This window comes from Lithobates pipiens, unplaced genomic scaffold (genome assembly GCF_037356315.1).
Source record: "Lithobates pipiens isolate NorthernLeopardFrog02 unplaced genomic scaffold, aLitPip1_a1.2 Scaffold_28, whole genome shotgun sequence".
Classification (NCBI taxonomy): Eukaryota; Metazoa; Chordata; class Amphibia; order Anura; family Ranidae; genus Lithobates; species Lithobates pipiens.
The window spans coordinates 182,362,190-182,374,624 of record NW_027507789.1 but is presented as its reverse complement, the minus strand read 5'-3'; the positions used below and the strand labels follow the sequence as shown (position 1 = coordinate 182,374,624).

General features: G+C 41.8%; 1 protein-coding gene across 2 annotated transcripts in view; it reads right to left on the bottom strand.

The window, feature by feature from the left end:
* FMNL1 (formin like 1) overlaps window positions 1–12,435 on the bottom strand; it is a 124,799-nt gene that overhangs the window by 45,715 nt on the left and 66,649 nt on the right. For both annotated transcript variants that reach the window (XM_077460069.1, XM_077460070.1), the window contains exon 15: window positions 890–1,444. In XM_077460069.1, coding sequence (XP_077316195.1) covers window positions 890–1,444 — 555 coding nt within the window. The remainder of the gene's footprint in view (window positions 1–889; window positions 1,445–12,435) is intronic.

The window sequence follows — 12,435 nt, the reverse complement described above, 5'->3', positions numbered from 1 at the left end:
ATATAAAGCTGAAGACGGCAGATATACATGTAAAACTTATGTAGGGAGATCTTTTTCATCTCTGTGTATCATCTGCGGCTGTTAATGTCACTAGGTATATGTGAGGGTTTACATCCACTTTAAAAGTAAAAAAATAAGGATTGCTTGAGGATGTTAGAGAATCTCTAGGTGGACATACGGGGAAAGTTGACCCGGTAGTTTAAGCCCAGTCTGCCCAAAAATTGTTGCAACATTAACCATGCAGGTCTTAGGCTAATTTGACACTGATGCGTTTTTCAGACGCTAAAGGGCTATAAATAGCGCCTGAAAAATGCCACCCCAGTGTGAGAGCCCGAGTGCTTTCACGCTGGATCGGTGTGCATGCAGGACGGGAAAAAAAAAGTCCTGCAAGCAGCATCTTTGGGGTGTAGCAGGAGCGGTGAATACACTGCTCCTAAAATGCTCCTGCCATTGAAATCAATGGCCAGTGCTGCCGAAGCACCTGTAAGGCGCTTTGAACCCTTTTTCGGCTGCTAGCGGGTGTTTAAAGCGCCCCGCTAGTGGCCGAAAAGCATTGCTAAAACGACAGTAAAGTGCTGCTAAAAATAAAATATAATTGGTATAGAAGAGTTGATGGGTTACTTTTTTCTGGGTCTGATCTACCCACTAATTTTTAAGAGGGGTTGATAAATGAAAATAGCTTCTATAAATATTTTTTTTCATCCCAGTTGTAGAAATTTCTCACCAATGCCTATCCCCATTTTGGACACAGGCAGCACTAAAAACAAAATGTTTTTGGTGTAACCTGGCTTTCATTTGTATGCAGACACACTTTGTGGTTGGCAGATCTGGAGATTGCACAGGCTAGACTTGGCTCAAACATATTGCTAAAGAATATCCTCATTAGTACCTGTATGTAAGCCACCTGGTACAGAAGGAGGTGGTGCAGCAAGGCCTCCAGAAGGTGGTGGAGGAGGCGGGGGGCCACCGCAAACAGAAGGTGGTGGTGGAGGAACAGGAGGACCACCAGGTCCAGGTGGTGGTGGTGGTGGAGGAGGAGCAGGAGGACCGCCAAGTCCAGGTGGTGGTGGAGGAGGAGGAGCAGGAGGACCACCGGGGGGTGGTGGAGGAACAGGAGAGCCATTCATCAAACCAGGAGGGGGTGGAGGAGGCGGTGGAGGAGGAACACTTGAATTATCAAGAACTGGTGTTACTTTTTGAGACTCGCTGATATCAGAAGGTGGTAGAGGTTGTTGGCATTCTGTATTGTCATCCTTCTTTGTTGCTGGTAGTGGAGGAGGTGGTGGAATGGTAGGGTCAGACATGGTCTCTGAAGGGGTGGTGGTGACAATGCTATAATCCAACCTTGGAGCTGGTGGAACAGTGCGGATCTCTGACTCCAGAGCCAACAGTAAAGGAGAGGTGGAAGTATCCAAAGATTCTTCTGTCTTGTAAGAAACAGTATCTGAAAACAGAGGACAAGATGTTAACTCCTTCTCTCCATCGCTTAGCCTAATCCTTCTGTATTGAAATGTATTGTAAGTGTACTGCTTCCCTTTTTATTGTAAAGCGCTACACAAACTGTTGTTGCTCTATAAATCCTGTATAGTAGGATTTGTGCAAGTCGTCTCCTTTGAGAAGGTAATGACTTGTAACGACTGTACTATTATTTATTACAGGTAATTATATAGCTTTGTCAATTTACACAGCGCTTTACACATATATTGTACATTCACATCAGTCCCTGTCCTCAAGGAGCTTACAATCTAAGGTCCCTAACTCACATTCTTACATACACATACTAGGGCCAATTTAGACAGTAGCCAATTAACCTACCAGCATGTCTTAGGAGTGTTGGAGAAACCAACGCAGGCACAGGGAGAACATACAGACACCAGGCAGGCAGTGTCGCGATTGGGACTCAAACCAATGGCACTAGTGCTGCTAGATGGAAGTGCTAACCACTTGGCCTCTGTGCTAGCCCCACAAACAATATTTCTTTCAATAATTGAAGAGAACTTAGAGAGGGGTTGTATCGGTTTTCTTACATTATAGTCGCAACTAAAATATGAACCCCCGATGTGGCCTGAAGGGTTTGTTTAAACCACACGGAGAGGGCATTGGCTATGTATAGAGGCTGCCAAATGGAGCCCAAAGCAAGTGGATAGAAAATATCATATGACTCAGCAGTAGGGATGAGCCAAACACCCCCGGTTCGATTCGCACCAGAACAGGCAAAAAATTTGTGCGAACACCATTAAAGTCTATGGAATACGAACATGAAAAATGCCAATTTTAAAGGCTTATATGCAAGTTATTGACATAAAAAGCGTATTGGGGACCAGAGTACTGCCCCAGAGGACATGTATCAATGCAAAAAAAAAAAAACCTTTAAAAAAACGACCGTTTTTTCAGGAGCAGTGTTAATTAATAATGCTTAAGGTGAAACAATAAAAATGAAATATTCCTTTAAATTTCGTGCCTGGGGGTCCCATTGGTCTGCCTGTAAAGTAGCGCATCTTTCCCACATTTATAACAGTACCGCAGAAAAATGGCATTTCTAAAGGAAAAAATGTCATTTAAAATTGCTTGCGAATGTAATGTATTGTTGGATACATGTATAAAGACACCCTGGCCTTGGCCAATTATGGCTCTCTCAGCAGAGCGCAATGTGTTTGGCCAAAGCATGCAGGTCAGGTGCATGATTTGGCCAATAAGACGCCAATGCACTGCGAGCTTTAATTTGCTGCTTATGCCCCATAATGTTCGGTATTCGCCGAATGGGCGAACATTGGGCTCATCCCTACTCAGCAGTCATTGAGCGCCTCCTAAACATCCCACAACACCAACCATGTCAACAATCTCAACAATCTCCCTTCAAAAAGCTGCCATAAATAAAATAGGTAAGTCTTAACCGTATATAAGGCATGGCTTAATTTCACCGTGCCAGCAGAACCTAAACAATTTAAATGCATTCATCTTTATTATGATCATTTTAATGGAAGAGTGAAAATAGGTCTTGCTAGGTCTACCCTACCTACTCTTTTTGCTTACTCTACATGTTCTCCAAAACTACAGCTGCATGTCAAGGAAGCTCTAGTGTTACTTGTGCATTTTATGTGTATATAAACCTATATAACAATGTGTAAAATATAGAGCTCTATACAGTAGGTATAGAAAAGAATCATCCCCTTTAAAATTATCACATTTTGTTGCTTGGCAGCCTGAAATGAAGACAGACACAGTTTTTGTTTTATCCATCTGTATTTACTAGTGCAACTTATAACGTCTAAGTGAAAGATATAGCCCCAACATGTCAGAAAAAAAACTAAAAAAATCTTTTACTTGGATGTTATAAGTTACACTAGTAAATGAGCAGCTGGATAAAACAAAAACCGTGTCTTCATTTCAGACTGCAAAGCAACAAAATATGATTATTTTAAAGGGGATGATTCTTTTCTATACCCATTGTAGGTGAAGTTAAAATTACAACACACACACACAGTGTTTTGGTTATAGAGAAATAGTTTGAAGGCAAACAGCTACTGTTGTACTTGCGTTTTTAGAAAACCCACAATGACTGTGAAACCACTGTCAAGGATGCACTGTGCCTACTTCTTAAGTTTTTGTGAGAAATAGAGGGGCACCTTTTAGCAAAAAAAAGATGTAGGCAAATAACACACTCCTGCCACGTTACACGATGCAGACCAGGAGGAATTAAATAGAGAGACCCATAAATATTTTTTTTCCAGCGGTACTTTTTTCTTTTTTTGTCAGCTTTTAAAAAAACGTGCAATTGACACTGATAGTACAACAGTACAGTGCCTTGCGAAAGTATTTGGCCCCCTTGAACTTTTCAACCTTTTGCCACATTTCAGGCTTCAAACATAAAGATATAAAATTTTAATTTTTTGTGAAGAATCACCAACAAGTGGGACACAATTGTGAAGTGGAACGAAATCTATTGGATAATTTAAACTTTTTTTAGCAAATAAATAACTGAAAAGTGGTGCGTGCAAAATTATTCGGCCCCTTTACTTTCAGTGCAGCAAACTCACTCCAGAAGTTCAGCGAGGATCTCTGAATGATCCAATGTTGTCCTAAATGACTGATGGTGATAAATAGAATCCACCTGTGTGTAATCAAGTCTCTGTATAAATGCACCTGCTCTGTGATGGTCTCAGGGTTCTGTTGAAAGCGCAGAGAGCATCATGAAGACCAAGGAACACACCAGGCAGGTCCGTAATACTGTTGTGGAGAAGTTTAAAGCTGGATTTGGATACTAAAAGATTTCTCAAGCTTTAAACATCCCAAGGAGCACTGTGCAAGCGATCATTTTGAAATGGAAGGAGTATCAGACCACTGCAAATCTACGAAGACCTGGCTGTCCCTCTAAACTTTCAGCTCAGACAAGGAGAAGACTGATCAGAGATGCAGCCATGAGGCCCATGATCACTCTGGATGAACTGCAGAGAATTACAGCTGAGGTGGGAGAGTCTGTCCATAGGACAACAATCAGTCGTACACTGCACAAATCTGGCCTTTATGGAAGAGTGGCAAGAAGAAAGCCATTTATCAAAGATATCCATAAAAAGTCTCGTCTAAAGTTTGCCACAAGCCACCTGGGAGACACACCAAACATGTGGAAGAAGGTGCTCTGGTCAGATGAAACCAAAATCAAACTTTTTTCCCACAATGCAAAACGATATGTTTGGCGTAAAAGCAACACAGCTCATCACCGTCAACACACCATCCCCACTGTCAAACATGGTGGTGGCAGCATCATGGTTTGGGCCTGCTTTTCTTCAACAGGGACAGGGAAGATGGTTAAAATTGAGGGGAAGATGGATGCAGCCAAATACAGGACCATTCTGGATGAAAACATGTTGGAGTCTGCATGTTGGAATCAGACAGGAATTTATTATTATACATTTACACAGCTGTTTGTACAGCCGAACCCAGCCATATGGTTGCCAGGCAGTTTCACACGTTTAAAAACAAGGAATGTGACACAACTTGAATAGCAGAATGAGTTTCTATTCAGCCCACCTGGAATGTACGGAACTTCAAAGAGGATATGGCGCCGGCTTGTCTGCAAGAACAGAGGGACAGTTGGTGGGGCGTCCGAGATCAGGCCACGAGATAGCAATCCAGTCGGAGCAGTTGCAATTATGGGCAAACACTGCCCCCAGAGGCCAAGTATGGCAGGACTGGTAGCCTGGGGGAGGAGACGCCCCAGAGACGCTGATTGGTCTATGAGGAAGAGTAGGATGGGCTATGGGGTGTGGTATGGCTGAAGTATGTTTGACAAAAAGGGTTGTGACCTGAGCTCTGTCCCTCTGTATTCCATCAGGAGATCCAGTCATGAGGTGTGGCTGCGAAGGTCGGATAAGTATGGCTTAGATTGCACTGTGATTGTATGCGATGTATATTATTGTAACTTTATTGATACTTGATGCACATTTTCCTTATTTCCTTGGGAAATAAATGAGATTTAATTGACCTTAAACGTGTATTGATTTCATAGCCAAGGGTGATAGCATTGTGATAGTAACAATAACATGTGCTTGGCATATTGATTGATAGCTAAACTATAGGGACTAAACAAAGGAATACATAACTGATAATAATAAGAATAGAGTGAATTGATCAGTTACTTCATTTGGCACCCCAGATAACATGTGGCAATCCTAAAAGCTGCATAGAACTTACAGGACAGAAGTGCTCGGATACAAGGCAGCTGATAATGCCACATTAAGTGTGGTAAATCTGTACTATGGATAGGCAAAATTGAATGGTTTTGAATGATATCAGGTAAAAGTGGTAACGAATTAAGAATAGAGAATGCTAGAAGAGCGATTTGTTTTTGTTTTGTGTGAGTTGTAAGAGATAATGATAATTGAGTTTGATTTAGTACTCAATGCAGTGTTGGTACGTTAGTACAAATAGAAGTGTGTATTGTGTGGATTGTATGGTTGTGAAATGGAACTTGTGTATACATATGTTAAAAAGTATGCCTCTGCCAGTTACCATTCATGTGCAGATGAAACTCTTGAAAGCCAGTATAAGATTCTATTATCTCAGTGTCAGCAACATAATAGCAAAGTATCGGGCAAACAGCTAAAAAAAGTTAAGAAAGAAAAGTTGGCTAATGAAATTGCAGTTTTGCTCAGAATTAAAGTTATATCTGAGCAAATGGGGGGGAAGTGGGAAGTAGAGAGGAGGCATCTGAGTGAGGACATCAGGGAAAACCTTCTAAAGATTGCAACAGCCTCCAGTGATGAGATGGATGAATTGCAGGCAAAAGCAAAAGATTTGTCAGAGAGAAACGGTGAACTACAAGAACAGATCCACAGTTACAGGATGGACTGTAATATGAAGAGAAAAGTTGTAGAGTCATTGCGAATGAAATTGTCAGAGATGGAAGAGTTGGTTATGTCTTTAGAAAGAGAATTAGCAAATGTACGCTCCCAGCTTCTTACTACAGAGGAAGTTATGGTATCGCTCAATGAGCACAAAGGAACATGCCAATTGGCCGATATCTGCACGATCAATGAGGAGAAGGGCCGTGATGAAACACAGTCTGCTATGGCACCTATAGCTTCAAGGCAGAATGAGAGTTTGATTACAATCCAAGAGAGACTTACTTTGTGCCAGATGTTGGGTGAATTTAATGCCCTGGAATCACCAATGAGTCTGTCCAATAAATTTGAAGCTCTAGTAGTTAAATTCCATTTGAGTAATGAGGATGCATGCTCTCTTCTGAAAGCATGGCTACCAGGACCTTTGGTAGGCCAGTTATCGGCACAAGTTAATGATAACGTAGCAGATGCAGAGGTGCGGAGGAAAGAGTTGCAGCGTATTGTGGACAGTCGTGATAATGGTATGAGTGATTTGCAACGAATGAAATTTAGGAGAGGAGATGACCCAATTTTGTTCTGCAGTGAGTATCTTGCATTGTATATGAAAGTGTTCAACTGTCCTGACTTATTGGAGGACGATGCAAGTTTCATATACTCAATGGCCAATAAGTGTTATGTAAGCTATCCCACTAGAATGGCTCTGAGGAATGCTAGATCCTACCAAAATTTTGTCAATATTCTCAGAGACTTCTGTCAAGAGTCCAGGGAAAGGGAGTATGGGTCAAAGGCAGATGTGTCCGTAATAAGCAGAGGTACAGGAAGGCAGAGAAAGTTCAGACATAGTAAATGGAAAAGACCTAGATTTCATAAAGTCCTTAAAATTGCTAGCATTGAACAGGAAACCCCAGAAATACAAGTACCTACAATGAAAACCCCCACCCAGGGCAGGGACAGTGTAACTCAAAGGCCTGATATGAAAGATAGCAGCCAGGGCAGATTACACAGTTCTGAAGGAAAGATAAGGAATGACAGTTCACACCCTAAGCACAGCCAGCAACAAGACTGGATGAACATTCCAATATTTGCGCCCTGGGCTAATCTACCATTTTGGCTTGTATGTAATTGGACACAAATGGCATTGCCATTTTTCTTGGGTAATATGGCAAAGATTTCCAATACCACTGCGTAGTATAGAAAGGTATGGCAACTATATTGCATTAATGGGAAAGGCTTTGGGGACTTAAAAAGTCAATTGTCATGATAATTGTGTGTAATCACTGTCTTTGTATTTTTTTTCCACAGACCATGAAAGAAGTTAAATGGCTTTAGATACTGACATTTGCATTTGTTTGCAGGTCTGTCAAAGTGAGAACAACAGTGGTAAAATATATGAACATGGGTTAGGTTATTGTAAATGCATAATCGATTATCACATGGTACCATGAGCTCATTAGTTAGTAATTGTTTGCAAACAATGAAAAATAATAGTACTAAAAAGAGTTACAAATGAAGCTAAAATGTTGTGATGATACATATGCTTTGTTTTGTTTTTGTTTTCCCCATTAACTAATTGTATTTCAGATTGGAATAAGCACTCTTTGCAGGAGAAAAATCCATGGATGTTGTCAACTAAAAGTTGAGTGTTTGTCATTGTTGTATGATGGTTGTCTTGTCGTATGATGGTTGTCTTGTCATGTTGTTTGTGTGATCATGGCCAGATTTTTTTAAGTTTTTTACATTTTTTTTTAATTTTATTTTTTTTTGATTTTATTTTTATTTATTTTTTTATTTATTTTTTTCTTCTAAATTTTTTTTTGTTGATATTGGTTTAGTCCTCTATGTTAGTTATATTTTTATTCAGGTGGAAAAGTAGTAGGTCTAATCCACCTGAAAGGGGGGGAATTGACAATGCCCTCAGTTAGAACCAGTCACCTGAAAAGGGGTAGTGCATACATCGTAAAGATACAGATAGATGCATTGTTTTTTTAGTTTGTAAAATTTGAAGTTTTTGAGAAGCAACACTGACGTTCAGTTTTAAACGTTTTTTGATCATACCATGGGGATCCATTTTACAGTGGGTGTAGCCTAAAGAGGTCATGGTTGTTTGGATAGTTTGGTCAGAGTTGCAGAAGCCAGGAATACTGAGGTCCTGGGCTCCAAGGAGGGAACTATAAGTAAACATGATAAGCGAGCAGATATTGTGGATAAGAAGTTGATACTGCTCTTGTTTTTCACTTCCAGAATCCAAGTGGAGCGAGAATTGGAGAGGCTTCTGGAAGATGGATGACAGATGATCATCTGGTTGGCAGTTTGTCTGTGCCACACCATACCACAAATTTGTTCTGATAAACATCAGGAGAGGAAAAAAGGAAAAACTTGAAAGATTCAGATTATACTTGTTTTTTTTTTGGTATGGACAATTTGGTGCTAATGCGGAATCTGAAAGACTGTGCCTAGCAAGAGAACTTGTGAAATATTTTTGCTGAAGTCTCTCCTGATGAATGCAAACATGTTATTTATACATGTGCAATGGGTTGGAGGTTGGGGAAGAGTTATGACACATCCAATCCGTCAAAACATGAAAATGTAAAATATGTGGTTTTTTGTTGGAAGGAGGAATTGAAAGAAGAAAGGTTTTAATGTATTACATGTATTGGTGTAACGGAGTTAATATGGTGCAGGTACCCAGGAGGCATACTGGCGCTTATGCATAATAAGGTAGCTGTGGATCAGACTAAAGGGTGCCAGGTGACACATCAATGGGGTGAAAACATCCTCGTAGGGGTGGTGTCTCAATCCAAGCGATCCTAGAGAGAAGCTTTCGGTTACTGGACATGTGGGACACCAGAACTAGACATGGGGAAGATAGGCCCGGTTGGTGTCTCACCTGAGAGGTTGAAACCCTGCACAGATAATGCCAGTGAATACACACAGGAGCATGCTCCGTTAAAATAAAGGGAACAAACGCTGGCTACCAGGGTACAGTAGGACTTCACCACATGGTGCTGCAACATCTCATGGTGGTTGACAAAAACCTATCACCCTATATGTGCTGAGTATACACTGAATCAGGTGCGGTTATTGTACCAGTGACTTACTCCCAGAGATGAGAATGAAGTCCATGCAGGATGCTTATTTCTGAGGAGTAACCCGAAAGAGGAGGGATGTATTCAGCACTATATTGGGGGGGAACAATAGCTGGGATGGGTGTTGTTAATGGAGGGGACATCAGCCTCCTGAGGAACAAACTCACAGCCATAGCTTCAGAGAAGGAGCGTGACTTTGTTACCCCGGGAGATTGGTGGTATCCTTGATAACATTCAATGAAATCACAGAAACACTCAGGTTAGAGTGGCTCCGGATTTTGTCAACCATGTTGAGAGGTTGGTAGGGAAGACAGAAAACTGTCATTGGCTCTGGCGCGCACTCTGTGGCAGGTGGAAATATCAGCCAACATCAAGCTGATTATACCGTCTCTGTATGAGGGGCAGTGGCCTGATGAGTTAGCGTCACCGCTCAGTAAGATTTTGCCAAAACACGTTGCTTACACTAATCCAAAATAGTGGTCGAATGCCTGTATGGGTGGTACTAAGTTGGATTGTGAAAGGAGTTATGCTGTATGTTCTCATATACAGAAGTGCAGACTTGGTCTGTATATTTGGTGGCAGCAATGGGCTTACTGACTGGGGACTCTATCTTGTTGCATTTGAGGCTATATCACACATGTGATCAGAGAAGATGAACGCTGGAGGCAGGTTGATATTTCCCTTTGTCGGAAGCATGACCATGATGTCCTTGGTAGGCCAGGTCAATACATGGGGATGAACGAATAATGTTGGGAAGTTATTTCTCTCTGTATTCTGGATGGAGAGGTCATTGCTGGGAAGAAGGCACCCAGGTATTATTTAGGACATAGGCGAGTTTTTGTTTCTTTGTCCTAAAGAATACCGGTGTAGTGTTAGTCATGGGACTCGAGGGTTCCTTGAACCTAACCGTAGGTAGAGGTGCATGGTACACACTGGGCGTGATCTCTGAAATCCAGGTACAGGGGTGGAATTGTGTGGGTTTGGTAATTGTTGTAAACTTATATGTGTAGTTAAGCGATATTTATCTAGAAGGGTCTCCCAGTTGTCTATGCAAGTTGAGGGATGATTTGACGGTGAGCGCTCTGTGTACAAATTGGAGACGTTGCTGCCAAGTCAGAGCCCTGCAACACCGCTGCGAGCAAGCCTGCCTAATCCCGACCCGTATTTATAGGAGGTTGGGAGCGGGGTGCGTAATACATATATAAGGATATATTATGGTAATAAGTTGATTTATGTTTGTGGTAGAGTATGACCTATGGGTATTGTAGGCTAGTAATATGGGCAAGAAAGGCCCTCCTCAAGACTCTGGGTCTGAAAGCTGGGTGATATGTTGCTCTGAATGGGTGCTGGTGAATGGTGAATGAATGGGCACCCCTTGCCTGTACTGCCATCCTGAAGATACCCAAGATGCAGAATGGTGACATGGAAGCTGGCGCTGAAGAATGGTGGAGATGTGTCACTCAGTGGCAAAGCGGCACGTGTTGGGAAACATCACGTGGTAAAACAATTATGGACTGCTCCATAGGACCTGTTTCTGCACACGTTGAAAACACAACGTGGTAAGACACTTGTGTACTGTTCCATAAGAGATGTCTCTGGAGCGCTCGTTGGAAACAACCACGCGTTACACAAGCTAAGGACTGTGCCACAGGTACTGGTTCGGAAGCACATGTTGGGGAACCACACACGTTAAGACAGTTATGGACTGTTCAAAAGGAGCCGTGTCTGAAGAAGGGTGGTATGCGCCGTGTTTAGGCGCAAAGCGGCATATGTTGGAATCAGACAGGAATTTATTATTATACATTTACACAGCTGTTTGTACAGCCGAACCCAGCCATATGGTTGCCAGGCAGTTTCACACGTTTAAAAACAAGGAATGTGACACAACTTGAATAGCAGAATGAGTTTCTATTCAGCCCACCTGGAATGTACGGAACTTCAAAGAGGATATGGCGCCGGCTTGTCTGCAAGAACAGAGGGACAGTTGGTGGGGCGTCCGAGATCAGGCCACGAGATAGCAATCCAGTCGGAGCAGTTGCAATTATGGGCAAACACTGCCCCCAGAGGCCAAGTATGGCAGGACTGGTAGCCTGGGGGAGGAGACGCCCCAGAGACGCTGATTGGTCTATGAGGAAGAGTAGGATGGGCTATGGGGTGTGGTATGGCTGAAGTATGTTTGACAAAAAGGGTTGTGACCTGAGCTCTGTCCCTCTGTATTCCATCAGGAGATCCAGTCATGAGGTGTGGCTGCGAAGGTCGGATAAGTATGGCTTAGATTGCACTGTGATTGTATGCGATGTATATTATTGTAACTTTATTGATACTTGATGCACATTTTCCTTATTTCCTTGGGAAATAAATGAGATTTAATTGACCTTAAACGTGTATTGATTTCATAGCCAAGGGTGATAGCATTGTGATAGTAACAATAACATGTGCTTGGCATATTGATTGATAGCTAAACTATAGGGACTAAACAAAGGAATACATAACTGATAATAATAAGAATAGAGTGAATTGATCAGTTACTTCACTGCAAAAGACCTGAAATTGGGAAGGAGATTTATCTTCCAACAAGACAATGATCCCAAACATACAGAAAAATCTACAAAGGAATGGTTCACAAATAAACGTATCCAGGTGTTAAAATGGCCAAGTCAAAGTCCAGACCTGAATCCAATCGAGAATCTGTGGAAAGAGCTGAAAACTGCTGTTCACAAACGCTCTCCATCCAACCTCACTGAGCTTGAGCTGTTTTTCAAGGAAGAATGGGCAAGAATTTCAGTCTCTCGATGTGCAAAACTGATAGAGACATACCCCAAGCGACTTGCAGCTGTAATCGCAGCAAAAGGTGGCTCTACAAAGTATTAACGCAAGGGGGCCGAATAATTTTGCACGCCCCACTTTTCATTTTTTTATTAGTTAAAAAAGTTTCAAAAATCCAATAGATTTCGTTCCACTTCACAATTGTGTCCCACTTGTTGGTGATTCTTCACAAAAAATAAACA